Source organism: Papio anubis, chromosome 9 (assembly GCF_008728515.1).
Source record: "Papio anubis isolate 15944 chromosome 9, Panubis1.0, whole genome shotgun sequence".
In the NCBI taxonomy this organism is placed as follows: Eukaryota; Metazoa; Chordata; class Mammalia; order Primates; family Cercopithecidae; genus Papio; species Papio anubis.
In genome coordinates this window covers 8,927,602-8,945,327 of record NC_044984.1, presented here as the reverse complement: position 1 = coordinate 8,945,327, position 17,726 = coordinate 8,927,602, and the positions used below count along the sequence as shown (strand labels likewise).

General features: G+C 35.3%; 1 protein-coding gene across 3 annotated transcripts in view; it reads left to right on the top strand.

Moving 5' to 3' along the window:
• Window positions 1-17,726, top strand: part of CLEC9A (C-type lectin domain containing 9A) — a 36,549-nt gene that overhangs the window by 13,095 nt on the left and 5,728 nt on the right. The window contains exons 1-4 of one of the 3 annotated variants that reach the window (XM_003905975.5): window positions 4,123-4,428; window positions 8,666-8,769; window positions 9,307-9,455; window positions 10,957-11,037. In XM_003905975.5, the coding sequence (XP_003906024.1) occupies window positions 9,365-9,455; window positions 10,957-11,037 (172 nt within the window). In that variant the 5' untranslated portion in view covers window positions 4,123-4,428; window positions 8,666-8,769; window positions 9,307-9,364. The other 2 variants (XM_017945649.3, XM_017945648.3) reach the window with 2 other exon arrangements.

The following is a 17,726-nucleotide window of genomic DNA, read 5'->3' as shown; positions in this document are numbered from 1 at the left end:
GACTGGTTTAATTCATTGGGTCGGATTATCCCACCATAACACTAATGAGGTCTGGAAGTGGGAGATGGCTCAGTTCTCTAAAAATATATGTAAGTCCCCAACACTCAGAATAGAAAGTAATACTAGAAACTCTTATTCTTGAGATCCCCTTTCCTCTCAGTCCAAGTCACTTAATAGTTGAGATGTGTCTCTACACCCTACTATGGGTTATATAAGCAGCAGCTGAGTCACTTACCCCCTACTTCAAACAAGAGAGCACTGGTCATAAGACAATTCTACTTTCCTCTCTCCCCTTCTTAAACTCTTTTATCTAAGCCACAACCGATCTTTATACCTAATATTATTCCCTTTCATTTCTACATTCATCTTTATCACGGAACAGAGTGTGTGTGCATCCGTGTGTGTGTGTGTGTGTGTGTGTGTGTGTTTAGATTGCTCTGATTCTCTCCATATATATATATGGAGAGAGAGAGATGGAGTCTCGCTCTGTCACCAGGCTGGAGTGCAGTGGTGCAATCTTGGCTCACTGCAACCTCCACCTCCTGGGTTCAAGTGATTCTCGTGCCTCAGTCTCCTGAGCAGTTGGGATTACAGGCACGCACCACCACACCCAGCTAATTTTTGTATTTTTAGTAGAGACGGGATTTCAGCATGTTGGCCAGAATGGTCTCCATCTCCTGGCCTCATGATCCGCCTGCCTCAGCCTCCCAAAGTGCTGGGATTACAGGTGTGAGCCCACGGGGCGCCTGGCCCTCTCCACATTATTTTTAAATCAAAATGTCATCCTTATTATTTTACAGTTGAAAGTTGTAAACTTGAGAGTCTTTTCACTTTTCAGTGGCATTTTGCCTACTCTTCTATCCTCCAAGTCTCCAAGAATTCGATACATTGTGGTTCACAGGATAATTCCAATGTCCATTAATGAAGCTCTATCCTCCTACACATGATGCAGGCAAATGGGCTGTTAACACTGTCTTGTGAACCTCAGCCGCTTCCTATTATGGTTTTCCAATGTCCAGTCTCAACATCTTTCGTCCATCCTACATATCAAAACTACAGTCTCTCTCCAAGTAAAATTTAAACTGATAACCAAATCTTGCACAATCTGATCATTACTTATACTATTAATTAACTTATTTAATAAATATTTAGTAAGTATTTACTACAGGTGGGATCTCAGGATACTACAGCTACAACTCTTCACAGACTATGGGCTTTATCTCCTATTACTTGCTGCCTCATTCACAATATTGCAGACAAATTAGTGGGTTTTTAAAAAAATTCTTCCAACAAATCAAACTCGTTTTCTTGTCTCAAGGCTTTTGCATTTGCTATTTTCTTCTCCTAGAATGCTCTGCCTCCATAACTCCATGACTGTTTCCTTCTTGTGAATCAAGTCTCTATTTAAACATCACTTCTTCAATGAAGCTAAGTCTAATTACCCAAACTAAATTAGCTTCCCTTCAGCCCACATCCACACAGTCTACCACTGTTTTGTTTCTTTGTAACTTTATCACTGTCAGAAATTTTCTTGTCTATTTGTGGGCTTCTTACTGGCATCACCTGACTGAAATGGAAGTTCCCCCACAGGAAAGCCCTTGGCTTTCTTGCCTTTCCTTATCAGTCTATCCTCAGCCCATAGAACAATGTTGTCACATAGTTATGCAGATATATGCCAAATAAACTAATAAATACATATTCTTTGTCCTCTCATGATAAACAATCTAGAAGAGAATAAAAGATAACAGCCATTACAATACAGCATGCTGTCTTAGATCATCTATCCTGTAACATAAATCCTCAGTTCAAAAATATTGAATCAATTCACTTTTCCATGAACCTATTGCCATCCATTGCAGCTATTTGTCCTGTCCATCTCCTGTCTGTTCATCTAAATCCTGCCCTTCCATCAATACCGAACTAAAGTCTGAACTTGTAAATAAAACCTTTTCCCATCATTTCAGAGCTATCTCAATCTCTTCTTTGGGGCTCCTGTTGTACTAGTGTTCCCGTGCTCCTTAATCTTACGCCACACGAAATTGCTATTGAGCTTTTCAGATACACATATCTTCTACTACCAAGCAGGTTGGGAGTTACTCAATAATGAGAAACTTCTTTTCTCTGTTTTTTACTCAATAATGAGAAACTTCTTTTCTCTGTTTTCCCCAGAGTCTCCATTTTGTGCATCAAAATACTATACAAAGAGTTTGACTGTTGATTACTTCCTTAGTCTCTGAAGGAATTTATTCTACCTTTCCCATTCACAGGTTTGAGCTTTCTGAAGATGGAAAAGGAAATGTGAATTGTGCTTCTTTTCATAATCAGAAAAGGCACCCTACCTTCTGTGAGAACACACATTATTGAATGTGTGAGAGGAAGGCTGGCATGGCCAAGGTGGACCGGCTACCTTAATGCAAAGAAAGGGGCCGGATATCACAGTTAAGGATTTTATTGCACAATGAAAGTTCTGAATGAAAAAATCAATAGCCAAAAATTGCTTATTTCTTCCTTTCTTCTCCTTGATGTCATTTTTAATATTATCTTTACTACCAGAATCACTTGCCCACTCCCTTCTTTGAATATCCAGAAGCCAACATGTAAATTGATCACTTGTTTCCCAATTATTCTACTTTCCCTTAATTTTCTTTCTTCTTGTCTAATTTCTAATTACCTGAATACAATATGATTTACTGCATCTTCATATATACACACATAAAATTAAAATCAGGACAATATAGGCTAGTGCTTAATTAAGTTGGGCAAAATATCGAAGCTTAAAATGTATGCAGAATATCTAAGTTTGAAAGATAGCGTGATGTAACAAAACGAATACTAAACTTGGAATCGGTAGAACAATTTAGATAATGTCACTTAAAGTACAAAAATGAACAAGTCACATAGATTTTTTACCTTCTATTTTCTCATACTTAACATAGGAATAATACATTCTCCATTTATACCTCACAGTTCTACAACTTAAAATAAAACTTTGTAGTGTTAACTATACCAGAAACTTTACAAAAGCAGGCACTGTGACTTCTCCATTTACTATTGTATTACCAGCACCAACCCCAGATCCTGGCTTACAGGAAACAGAAAGACATTACAGAAATACAGTTACTATTCCAAGTTCATTTCTGGTTAGACTCAACAGCAGTAATTTTGTGCAAAAGAAGGAAAAGAAAGTTTGTAAGAAAGCTTGTGGGGTTTGTAAAATGAATAAATGCTTCTCAAGAAGGCCCAGAGGCTACTACACAGAAGGACAAGTTAAAATGCTTTAGTTAGGTCTTTTCCTAACAACTCTATGCTTGCTTCTTGCTGAATAACTCAGCAAGTATTTATAGAATACATGGAAAGGCACCCTTTCACAGGATAATAGGCAAAAACTGCATTTCTTTCCCACAGCTTCCCTTCTTTAGTGAATACAATTTATAAACATGATTCTCAAACATCTCAGCTGAGATATTGGTGAAAACATTGAGACATTCAAACACAAATGCTGATGTTACTCAGTGGGAAGCCTGAGGACACACAGAGATGTGGGTTTTTACAAGCACCATGACATAATTCTTGTACAAGTAGTCTTTAATACAGTTAGAGAAATATCACTACTTTAGAACTTACTCTCTCTGTAAGTAATTTAGTGTCTTTAAAACTCTATTTCCTCATCTATGAAATGGGTTTAATATTATGACCTTGCTCATAAGGTAATTGTGAAGCTCATTTGATATGATTATATAAAGTATTGATCAGAATACCAAGCACATAATACATCCTCAATAAATGTGTGTTACTCTTAAAGCTTTGTACACTAACACTCAAAGACACTTGAATCTTTATCTTTTTTCTAGACTATTAATAAACAAGCAGATTTGGAAGGCTTAGGAAAAATAACAGAAATACCTCAAATTCTACTTGCTATTTCAAATGTCTACAGATCTTGGATTTGGAGTAAATGTATTATTATTTTCTTATTTTTAATTGTTTATTTAGGGAAACCAGATAGGAACTAATAATTCAGAACATTATCCAACAATTAACCATATCTTTGGCTTTCGTTTCATCTCCCCAAAATGGGAAAGCATATGTTCATACATCACTATGGCACACATAACTTTAGAAGAATAGTATCTTAGTGCATGGCAACAATACAACTTAAAAATGTAAGCCAATCAAACTGTGCCTACAAAGATATTTTTTTCCGGGTATTCGTATCTAAAGCATCTTACACATGAAATCAAAATAACAGAAACGTTGGTAGCACAAATCAGAACACTTCATTCCTAATACTAAATCTTCTATTATCTAAGTGAACTTAGCAAAATTTGACTCCTCTGTGCTTCAAATTACAACTAAGTTACAAGCATACCTCACAAGTATTGTGGACGCAGTTCCAGACCACCACAACAAAGAAATCATTGCAATAAGGTGAGTCACACTAATGACTTGGTTTCCTAATGCATATACAAGTTATATTTGCCCTAAACTGTTGCCTATTGAGTATGCAATAGCACTATGTCTACAAATGTACATACTTTAATTTAAAAACACAATACTTTATTGCTAAAAATGCTAACGATTACCTGAGTCTTTAGCGAGTGGAAACCTTTTAACTGGTAGAGGGTTGTGCCTCGATGTTGATGGATGCTGACTGATCAGAGTGGTGGTTGCTGAAGTATGGGGTAGATGCAGATGCAGCTATTTTTAAAATAAGACAACAGTGGGCCAGGCACGGTGGCTCACGCCCTGTAATCCCAGCACTTTGGGAGGCTGAGGTGGGCGGATCACGAGGTCAGGAGTTAGAGACCATCCTGGCCAACATGGTGAAATCCTATCTCTACTAAAAATACAAAAATTAGCTGGGCGTGGTGGTGCACACATGTAGTCCCAGCTACTTGGAAAGCAGAGGATGCAGTGAGCTGAGATTGCGCCACTGCACTCCAGCCTGGTGACAGAGTGAGATTCCATTAAAAAAAAAAAAAAAAAAAAAAGACAACAGTGAAGTTTGTGGCATCAATTCATTCTTCCTTTTATGAAATTTTTATCTGTAGCATGAAATCATGTTAAATAGCCTTTTACCCATAGTAAACTTCTTTCAAAATTGGAGTCAATCCTCTCAAATCCAGCTACTGCTTTAAAAACTAAGTTTATGCAGTGTTTGAAATCCTTTGTTATTATTTAAACAATGTTCACAGCATGTTCACCAGGAATAAGATTTGTCTCAAGAAACCATTTTATTTGCTCATTCATAAGAAGCAGCTCCTCATCTGTTCAAGTTTCCTCATGAGATTGCATCAATTCAGCCACATCTTCAGGCTTCACTTCCAGTTCTAATTCTCTTGCTATTTCCAGCACATCTGCTGTTACTTCTGCCATTGAAGTCTTGAACCCCTGAAAGTTATCCATGAGGGTTTGAGTCAACTTCTTCCAAGCACCTGTTAATGTTGATACTTTGACTCCTTCCATGAATCACAAATCTTCTCAATGACATCTAGAATAGTAAATCTTTTCCAGGTGATTTTCAATTTACTTTGCTCTGATATATCAGAAGAATCACTATCCGTGGCAGTGATAGCCATATTAAATTTATTTCTTCAAGAATAAGACTTGAAAGTCAAAATTACTCCTTGATCCATTGGTTGCAGAAATGGAGGCTGTGTTAGCAGGAATGAAAACATTAATATCCTGGTACATCTTCATCGGAGCTCTAGAGAGAATAGAGGCATTATCAATGAGCAGCAATATTTTGAGGAAAAAAAACAAACTTTTTTTTCTGAGCTGTAGTTCTCAACAGTGAGCTTAAAATACTCAGTAAACAATGCTATAAACAAGTGTGCTATCATCCAGACTTTGTTGCTTTATTTATAGAGAATAGGCAGGGTATATTTAGGACAATTCTTAAGGTCGCTAGAGCTTTTGAAATGATAAATGACTATTGGCTTTAACTTAAAGTCACCAGTTGCATTAGCCCCTAACAATAGAGTCAGTTTGTCCTTTGAAGCTTTCAAGGCAGCCACTGACTTTTCCTCTCTAGCTATAAAAGTCCTATATGTCATCTTTCCAATACAAAGCTGTTTCATCTATACTAAAAATCTGTTGTTTAATGTAGCAACCTTCACTTATCTCAGCTTTATCTTCTGGATAACATTCTCCAGTTTCTAAATCAATATTTGCTGCTTCATCTTTCGTTTTTTTGTTAAAGAGATGGGTTCTTTCCTTAAACCTCTGGACCAACCTCTGCTGGCTTCCAGTTTTTCTTCTACAACTTCCTCACCTCTCTCACTCATCGTAGAATTGAAAAGAGTTAGGGCTTTGCTCTGAATTAGGCTTTGGCTTAAGAGAATGTTGTAATTGGCTTGATCTTCTATCTAGACCTCTAAACTTTCTCCATATTAGTAATAAGGCTATCTTGCTTTCTTATTATTTGTGTGTTCACTGGAGCAGCACTTTTAATTTCCTTCTAGAATGTTTCCTTTACATTCACAACTTGGCTAGCTGTTTTATGTAATAAGTCTAGGCTTTGGCTTATCTTGGCTATTGACATGTCTTCCTCACTAAACTTAATTATTTTTAACTTTTGATTTAAAGTGAGAGACATGCAACTCTTCCCCTCAACACTTACAGGCCTTTGTAGCATTATTACTTGACCTGTTTTTAATATTGTTAGTTCTCAGGGAATATAAGGAGGTTCAAGGAAAAGGTACCGAGATGACGGAACAGTCAGTGGGTGGAACAGTTAGAACAACACAGTATTTACTGATATTTATCAACAAAGTTAACCAGCTTATATGGGTATAGTTCACGGTGGGTCCCCAAAACAATTATAACAGTAACATCAAAGATCACCATAACAAGTAATAATAATGAAAAGTTTTGAAATAGTATGAGAATTACCAATATGTGACACAGAGGCATAAAGTAACCATAGGTTGTTGGAAAAAATGGCACTGATAGACTTGCTTGAAAGAGGGTTGCCACAAATCTTCACTTTTAAAAAATGCAATATCTGCAAAGTACAATAATACAAAGCTCAATAAAACAAGATATGCCTGTACTCGATGCTAATGATAGCACCTATTTCATTGATCCATTGGTAATAATAAAAATAATTTATGTATAAGTTCTTGAAAATAGTACTTGGAATATAATTAACAATAAATAAAGGTACGATTAAAAACATCAAAAGTAATAAAGGGAACATATTAATCCTGCACTAGGAGAAGCCAATGGCTCCATACGATGAAATTTATCAGGGAATGTTCTATATTTGGGGAAAAGGAGTCTTTCTGAGCCTGATATTTAGTGCTGATAAAAGTTGAGAACAATTGGAAATTAATGACAACTTATGCTTCTGTTACCGTGTTCCTAACATTAGTCTCAATGTACATTTGGTATGCTTATGATTTCTTCCTCTGTTTCTCCTCAAGATAGAAGTGACCCTACTTCAAGGCTATGTGGGATTAAGTTATGTTAATTTTCAGATATGAATCTCAGGTCATGTGAGCATCACATAAAATATTGAAGAATGGGGCCAGGCACAGTGGCTCATGCTTATAATCCCAGCACTTTGGGAGGCTGAGGCAGGTGGATCATCTGAGGTCAGGAGTTTGAGACCAGCCTGGCCAGCACAGCAAAACCCCATCTCTACTAAAAATACAAAAATTAGCTGGGTGTGGTGGCAGGTGCCTGTAATCCTAGCTACTTGGGAAGCTGAGGCAGGAGAATTGCTTGAACCCAGGAGGCAGAGGTTGCAGTGAGCCAAGATAGGGCCACAGCACTCCCGCCTGGGCGACAAGAGTGAAACTCCATCTAAAAATATATATATGTGAATGGGCTGGATATTCTCTTCAATTGCCCCTGGGGATTATCTCACTTCCAACCTGTGTTTTGAGAGGCTGAGCTCAAATGAACACATTATCAGAGCACATAAACTTGGCCCCTGAATTGTAAATTCAGCCAATGGAAGGCACTGATGATCAGAGGCAGGGTATTAATTTGACGGGCTCTCTCCCTGCCATGTGTTGGTTTGGCAAAGGTACACGTTCTCTATATTAGTCCAGGGCCTTTGTCAGGCAGGTCATGCAGTTCCAATAAACATTTTCAACTTAATTATTCAGGTGACCTGACAGCTTCCCAGTGCATATGTCACACCCCTTTTTGGTTCCCTTAACACTTCCCGAAACTTTATATACAGTCCTTTAATTAAATGCCCTTAGATTACCCCTTGAGTATGCCCTTTGTTTCTTTCTGGGGGCCTGATTGCTAGGGAAAAGACTGATGAATCCAGTGAGATACTGAAACAAAAGCAAACAGTGTAATTTTGCATAATGTTGGGACTCGTAGACTATGTTACTTAGACATAACCTTTGGCCATAAAGACAAGTGGTCAAACGATGAATGATGATTAAAAGTCTCAAATTTCTGATGCTATAGTCACAAGATGTGGCAGAAATGGCCATTTGTCAGCTAAATAGTTCATGCTTTCCTTCTAGAGTGAAGTGGTCATCAAGAGTTTGCTGTCCAGGCAAAAAATACATTTTGCAAGCTCAAACCTTGTGTCCAAAAGTGGGCATGCCTTTGGTGGATGTGAATGTGAGACATGCTATTCTAGGTTATGGCTTTCAAGAGCAGGTGTGGATTCATCACCTTCTCTTTTCTTTCCCAGTGGATGGAAGTCAAGGACTCCAATGTCTCACAAGATGAAAGAATCCCAAGTCTCATTTGGAGGAATGCTATCACTAACTAGGATTCCTGGAGCTAAAACATTATGTAAGATATAAACTTTTATTGTGTTAAGTTGCTGATATTTTGAGGTTTATTTATCACAGTAACTAGCATTACACCAACAAATATACAGTATGTAAATTTAGCTTAAGGTTGAAATCCCTTCCTAGCTTTGTTGTTTGAGGCTATCCAGTTATCTCCCACTCTTTACACCCTGGTTTGCCCAATGTGAGTTATCTTTATATCTTTACTATCTAGGTCACCCCCTATGCTTCATCTCCTATACCAAATGCAAGTGCGTTCTTTGCACTTACATCTTTTTCTTCTGAACTCACTGCTATCACCTTCAACATCTGCTACATTTTGGAAACCATATAAAAAATGTTCTATCATTGGCCATTCTGAATTCACTTCTCTCTCATTTCCTTTTTCACCAAGTTGTGTTTTGGCTTAGACTTGATAAACTTCCACTTTCTGAATGAAGGTGCATCTATTCTACTCCTTAAACACAAATATAGTTTCCCACTACTGTGAAAATGTAACCAATTTCAGTTCTTTCACCAACCTGCTCCAAACCACAAGAGGAGTTATTTGTTCCAGCCTCCTGTGTGGACTGCTTTCCTATCAAAGCACCTCAGACATGCATGAGGAAGAAATATACACCTCTCTTCAGTGGGATAGTCCAGCACCAAACACTTACCAGAAATGTCTGTCTTCCAACAAATGTTCAGGTAACCAGTTCTAGCTATTTTGTGTGAGACTTTAGGGTTCATGTTTTTTGTTCTTTGTGTTCTGTTTTGTTTTTTTCTGCTCTATCATGAGGCCAAGATGCTTATTCTAATCTGAGATAGTCTAGTTAAGGGTACTGTAACATCCGTGAAATGCTAATGAAGTGGAGAAGGAGTAAGTAAAGGTGAAAAATAAAAAGAGCAATTAACTTGATAAATATGTGGAACTGTTTTTTCCTCTGCCTCTCTGGAAAAGAAAAAGAAGACCTCGATTTGGGAAATTTGTGAAAAAATACAACTTTAATTAACTGAAGTCCTATTAAAACATTCTGCAAATTATCTGATAAATACTAACAAATAAAAAGAGAAAACATAGGTTGAAAAACTGGCAAGATCTCATTGGCCTAGAGTTGTTGGCTACAGTGATTAGTTCTGTCTGCATCATTTAATATCCATATTAGTTCCTGTCTGCTGGTGTAACCAATCACACAGACTTAGGGGATTAATAGAACGTAAATTTATTATCTTAGGGCTCTGAATGTCACAAGTTAAAATGGATTTCAATGGGCTGAAACCAAGGTGTTGGCAGGGATCTAGTGGAAGCATCTATACCTTGTCTTTTCTGGTTTCTAGAGCTGCATTTATTGCTTTACTTGGCTCATGGACTCTTCTTCTGTCTTGAAAGCCAACAACATAATGTCTTTAAATGTTTCTCAGCCTCCATTATCATGCCATGCTGTCCCTCCAATATCCTACCTCTCACTTAAAGAGGACCCAGATAATTCAGGTTAATCTTCCCATCCCAAATCCTTAACTTAATGACATCTTCAAAGTCCCTTTTCCACATAAGGTAACTTACAAGTTCCAGTAATTATGACACTGGCATGTGAGGCAGGGGCGTTTCTCTGCCTATCACAATATCCAAAGATAAATTTTAACTATTTTTCTCTGATTAGTGTTTGAATACAAAAAAATCACATAATCCTTTTTTTCCTCTCTGCAGGTTTGTAAAATTACCTTGGAAAACTTGTTCGTCTTCCAAAAATGCATATTTAAAAGTATATATTTAAAATGTGTATCTTTCTTTTATTTAATCATGTTCAAGTAACACTGAAGAGATGGGGAGATGTGAGACAGCATTTTTTATCTCAAAAGATAAAGCTAGCATTTGGCTTGGGGGAATCTCTAAAAGATGGTTGGAAAAGAATACATATAATTCGTTGATAAGGTGTGACATCAAAGATAAGGATAACAGAAGTATACTATTAAATCTATTTAATTTGGCAATTTCCATATCACATGTATTCCAAGTTATGAGTTGCATTTCAATGCATTTGAGCAAAGGTTCTCTTTTTCCTTTTCTTTTACACATTCCAGGCCCCAACAACTCTCAGTAGAAAGGCCAATGTTAATTTCTTTTTTTACTCAATCTCAATCCATCCTTGCCCCATCTTTTTTATCTACTTTCTCTAACTTGGTTTCATTTTTCCTATTCCATGGTTAGGAGCATGGTGTCTTGTGATGGTGATTTCATGTATTTTCTGCATGGGGTTATTAACAGCATCCATTTTCTTGGGCGTCAAGTGTAAGTACAAAAATATATTTTCAAAATAACCTATATTGATATATGTATTATACACTATAAATAGCTTATATATAATGATATATGTATATAATTATGTATAGAAGTTCATAATTTATAAATGAATGGAAAATCAATTAAGTAATATGTGAATGCACATAAATGATGTAAAATAATGGCCTCAAATTTCAAGCATTTGATAGAACTCTCTGAGCACTTGGATGCCACTGATAACTTTCAGTGATCTATTGCATGTTTTTTAACTCAAATTATGTGCTGTAGGTCTCTGGGAGAAACAGTGAAAATAATAACATATTCTGATTCAATTTGTGAGTCATGCTAACGTGCTAAAGCATGCAATTTGAAAGATTTCACATTCTGCTTTTCTGTTTCTAATACATATTTAATTTAAATTTGACTTTTAAAGAGTATTTATATTAGGCAAGTTTCAAGTTAAAATGTTTAATGCAAACCGAGAGCTTTGTTCGGCCACATTTAACCACATTGCTTTTCAGTCCAAATAGAAGAAATGTTTTCATGTTTGACAAGTGCAATTTTTATAAAATTTAATAATTACAGAGCTTCTGTTTCCAGAAAAAGAACTATGAACCTCTAACATCACTCATGCTAGTACTAAGAAAAATGTACATTAAAAGACAGAGGTGAAGGGTATTGTTTGGATAGATGTTTGTTTCTTATATGCCTTGGCAAATCATATCTCTATCTAAAAGACATCAGCCGGAGAGGAAGAATTATGAACTCTGAGAATAAGGAAGGGAAAGGTTCAGATTCGCACTCACAAAATATGGGAAGTTTGATCTTGCTCAGGTAATGTCATGAGCTTCATTTTCTGCCGGTTTTTGCAGGAAGGTTTTAAGAACTGCTAAGAGCTTAATCAGTGATTGTTACTTTGTCTATCTCCTCAAATAAAGTTTCACAGCTTAACAAAAATGTTAGAACTTCAAGACAGCTTTCTTTTTCTCTATCTACTCTCTTTGTGTCTTATTAAAAAATACATATTTTAGGCAAATGTGAGTTCATTTTTTAAGAAGCATACATATTAAATACCTGTTTATCAAACATAATAGAAACAATTTATATCTAAAAGACCAGTTAAGTCAATTAACATCTAATAATCCACTTCTGCAAAAATTGAGGACTTTTAATGACACATTGCCAAGCTTCATTGTACCTCTACAATATAAGAATTCATATTTAAATTGCACTGCAAATATTTAAAAGTATTGTTTAAATGTTAATTCTATATAATGAATTTCAATGTTATTTTACAAATAATTATTTGGGGTAAGAAGATTTTGAAACCTAAAGTATAAAATCATTTCCAATTAAAAACAAAAATTAATTGAAGATGCAACATCTTGAAGCAGTGTTGTCAAGTGAATGGGATATATAATTTGGTTTTTATATAAACATAAATCTATAGTCTCCAATTGCCAAATATTTTTTCTACTATATAGACAAAAATCATATATTACATAATAAGGATGATTATAAGAGTACACTTTAGGCCAGGTGTGCTGGCTCACGCCTGTAATCCCAGCACTTTGGGAGGCCGAGGTGGGCGGATTGCCTGAGGTCAGGAGTTCGAGACCAGTCTGGCCAACATGGTGAAACCCCATCTCTACTAAAAATACAAAAAAATTAGCCAGGAGTGGTGGCATGCGCCTGTCATCCCAGCTACTCCGGAGGCTGAGGCAGGGGAATTGCTTAAACCAGGGAGGTGGAGGCTGCAGTGAGCCAAGATTGCAGCACTGCACTCCAGCCTGGGCAACAGAGCGAGATTCTGTCTCAAAAAGAAAAAAAAAATACATTCTACATTTTCCATGTTGTCAAAAGATTTGCTGTTCAGTGTATACGTAAGTGTCTTCTCGGTCTAGTAAAGGAAATCTCTTTATATGAAACCTATAAATCATATTCCTAAGATGATGAGTTATTTTAAACTGTCTTAATTGTGACCCAGCAGCACCACTTTTGGAAATTGTTTCTATGGAAAACCTGCAATTTAACAATAGGGGAAAAGTCTCAAATACCCACCACATTGATGAGAGACCATGTTAATAAATAAGGGTACATCATCTACACAACAGAATACCTGGAAGCAAGAACAACAAAAGAAAGAAGAAACACTTCTGTATGTAAAGTGCAAAAAAACGGCATTTAAAATTTGGCTGATGAGATCAGTTGTACCCCAAACATCAGCATCATGCAATATACCTGAGTAACAAACCTGCACATGTACCCCCTGAATCTAAATAAAAGCTGAAATTATTTTTAAATGTATATGCTATGTTACAATTTGACTAAAAATGGACATTTTCTTGAATTTAAACAAACAATGGAAGGTTATATAAGAAATACTGAAAGTGAGGGCAAGAGGAGTGAGATAAATCGTGACGATGCGCAGAAAAAGATATTTCAATGTTTACTTTTTGGATTTTTTTTAATGTTTCAATCCTATGAATGTAGTGTATCTTTAAAAAAAGTTAACTCCCCAAACACAAATTATATGAAGAAAATGTTACTTTGATGAGGATAAAAGAAACATAGCTAGAAAACCATGTGCTTAAGACTTCCAATAATTTCTAGAAAATTCTTACAAATAAAAGTTTTTGCTTTTTAAATTTTGTCTTAATAGCTAAAAATGTATATTTACAAAACTTAAATATCACTATACAGATGTAAAGTATATTTTCCTTTAGCTTTTGTTCAAGTGTAGTGACTATTAATTTTTATTGTTGTTGTTTTAAAATTTATAATTTGCCTAGGTCTTCTTATACATTTTTAACACTTAGGGCTTTAAAAAAATACAACCAGTTACCATATTGAAACTGTTGTGTTAAGCAATAAGCAGCTTCTTCATGTGAAACATTCTGTTCAATAACTAATTACTTGTCCCAGCTGGTTATAGATTAAGTTATAGCCAGTAGGCTTTGAGTTACAAAAGTCATGTTTATTTTTTAATAAATATTCCATTTTGATTATGTTCCATTTTAAATTAAAATGTTACATCCAATTCTCTTTGTGAAAACTTGCCTTGTAAGACAAATGTCAAAACATATTTAACTTATATACATATATATATTTTTTAAATAGGACCATGTTCTGACAAAAAGTAGTAAATGAAAATTATAACCTGTTATTTAAAAGTATCATAACATGAATATAATGAAAGTGCTGATTACAAATTACTCATATATATTACCAAAGGACAGTTCATTCCTACCTGACAATAGAAGGACTGGCAAAATTAATTCAGTCATATTTATATAAAAGAATACAATGCCATTATTTAAAGAAATCTTCTAGAACCATTGTTATTGTTTTGGAAATATGGTTATGAAATATTTTCTCATGAAAGCAGCAGATTTCTAAAAAGACATTTATATAAAAATATGGTTTTCTAAAGGTTGTATATAAAATACTTTTCTATATATGTACATAGGAAAGAGTTTCAATAGATATAAACCAAATACTAATGGCCATATTTGAGTGGTAGGTTTCAAAGTAAGTAGACTTAATTTTCAGTTGTCTTCCTACTATTTCACATTTTCTAATTTTTCTACATTATTTATGCCATTAATTTTTTTATTTAAAAAACTCTATAGTTCAAAATATTTTCTAAGAAATCAGCTTTTTTATTTGTTTTTACTGTTCATTTTCTTGATTCATCAATTAGGTATAATTAGGTATAAGATCATATAACAAATAATTTTATTTGGGGGACGTTAAAAGTATTTTGTTATTTTTCTCTAGGTAATTATATTGTTTTGTCTTTAGTCCTCATTGCAAATTTATTACAACTTCAACCCCAATAAAGGTGCTATATTTTGCTTCCCATTTAGGGTGAAACTCTGAAGAGAAGTCTCATTTCTCTTTCTCCAGTTTTATTACAGTTTCATATAGTATAAGCTGTTCAGATAGTAATAAACAAACAACAACAGCTTCTATAATATGGCTAATCTAAAAAAGCATCTAAATATAAAATTTTAGAATTATATATTGAATTTAAGAGGAAAATTATTATTTTTCAATGTCTAAACATGCCAGATCATTAATAGGATAAAATTAGCGCATCATTGTCCTACACTCGACTCTGGTTAGATCCATCATTTTGCTAAAAAGAGGGAAAAAACTCCAAGCAGCTGACAGCCTGAGTTTTTTTTAGCTATCCACAGACGGACAGGGCATAAACATCTGCTTTGTCTAGTCCATGGCTTTTGATGTCTGGTATTTTCTTCTCAGCAGCAATGTTGATAAGTAAAACATATGTAGATATGTAATTAAATGGGTTTTTTTTCTTTTCTTTTCTTACTCTTTTGCCCAGGCCGGAGTGCAGAGTGCAGGGGTATGATCTCACCTCACTGCAACCTCTGCCTTCTGGGTTCAAGTACCTCTCCTGCCTCAGCTTCCTGAGTAGCTGGGATTACACGTGCACATCACCACGCCCAGCTAATTTTTGTATTCTTAGTACATGGCTCTGCCATGTTGGCCATGGTGGTCTCGAACTCCTGACCTCAAGTGATCCACCCCCCTCAGCCTCCCAAAATGCTGGGATTACAGGCAAGAGCCACTGCGACCAGCCTGTCTTGGTCAGAAGATTTTTGTGTGTGATCTTGGTTACCTCCGTTTTGTGGTTAAAAATATGAACATAATTTTAGAGATTTGCCCATTTGTTCTCCTCTTTTGTTCTGTTTCTCTTTAAGAGAGGATTTTTAATCCTAAAGGTCTAGCTGACATGCATAGGTGTTTTGATTTGTTTCTTAATCCACTAATTAATTTTTCTTGATGCCATTCTCTCTATACAATATGTCTATTCAATAGCCACAATCTGATAATGATTAACATATCATAAACTTATTTTAAACCAATTATATAACTGAGTAGAATCAATTTACCTGATTCCAAAACCTCTATTAATAGTGGACAAAAAGATAGCTATAAAATACAATAAAGAATCCAGAAATAGACTCATACAAATATGCCCAAATGATTTTTTTCAGCAGTGCAAATCAATTGAAAGAAGGATAAGCTTTTCAACAAATGATGCTGGAGAAATTAGACATCCATAGGAAAAAAAAAATAAAAGAAAAAGAAAATAAGCCTAAGTCTTATACCTTACACAAAAATTAAAAGTTAACTCAAAATAGATCACAGTCTTAAATGTAGAGCATAAAACTATAAAACTTTCCAAAAATATAAGACAAAATCTTCAGAATCTAAAGGTGCACAAATAATTCTTAGACTTACATCAAAAAATGATTAATGAAAGGAAAAATTGGTAAGCTGGATGGACCTCATCAAAATGAAATGTACGTACTCTGCAAAAAACACTAGGAAGAGGATAAAAAGACATATTACAGGCCAGGTGTGGTGGCTTATGCCTGTAATCCCAGCACTTTGGGATTCCTTGAGTCCAGGAGTTCAAGACCATCCTGGGCAAGAAGGTAAGACCCCATCTCTACAAAATAAATAAGTAAATAAATAAAAGACAAGTTACAGACTGGGAATAAATACTTGTAAATCAATATCTGACAAAGGACTAGAACCTAGAATGTACAAAGAACTCTCAAAACTCAACAGTAAAAAACTAGAACATCCAATGAGAAAATGGCAAAAAGACATGAAAAGACATTTCACCAGAGAGAATATACAAATGTCAAATAAGCACAAGAAAAGATGTTCAATGTTATTAGCCATTAAGGAAATGCAAATTAAAACTACAGTGAGATATTACTACATACATAATCAGAATGGCTAAAATAACAGTAAGTGACAACATCAAATGCATGTCAAGCTACAGAGAAAGCGGATCACTCACTCATTCCTGGTGGAAATGTAATATGCTGTAGCCACTGTGGAAAATAGTGTAGCAGTTTCTTAAAAATCTAAACTTCACACTTCCTTAAAACACAGCAATTGCACTCTTGAGCGTATACCTCATAGAAATGAAAATTTATGTTCACACAAAAACCTGTACATGAGTGCCTATAGTAGCTCTATTTGTGATGACTAAAACCTGAAAACTACCCGGATGTCCTTCAGTGGGTGAACAGTTAAACTAGTAGTGGTAGTCCATATCATGGAATTCTACTCAACAATACGAAATAGGTGAGCTATTTATTTAAACAACAGTCTGCATGAGTCTCCAGAGGATTATTCTGAGTGAATGAAGTGAAGAGCAAAAGGTTACGTACTGTAAGATGCCATTTATATTTCATTCATGTGATAGAAAAGGAACACAAATTAGTGATTGCCAGGAGTAAACAAGGGGTGAAGGCAAGAGGGAAGTGGGTGTACTTATAAAAGGGCAAGGACAGATCCTGATGGTAATGGAGGAGCCGAGTTTCTTGATTGTATCAATGTCAATATCCTGGTTGTGCCATTGTACTATAATTTTACATGTCTATGTACTGATATGGAACTATGTTCAAATATGTATGTTAATGATAAAACAAAAGGTGCAAAACCATGTAAACATATTGTTACCATTTGTGTTAAGGGGAGAGAGCGAGTTTTATATTCATTTGCTTTCATTTGTGAAGTTTCATTTTGCTTTATGTGTAACATTCAAAAGCTCCCAAATAATAAAAATTAAATTGGTAAATCTGGTTGGGGGGAGTAAAATCGAGTGAATTAAAAAGGGGTGCAAAGAGAAGTTTTGTTCCACGTCC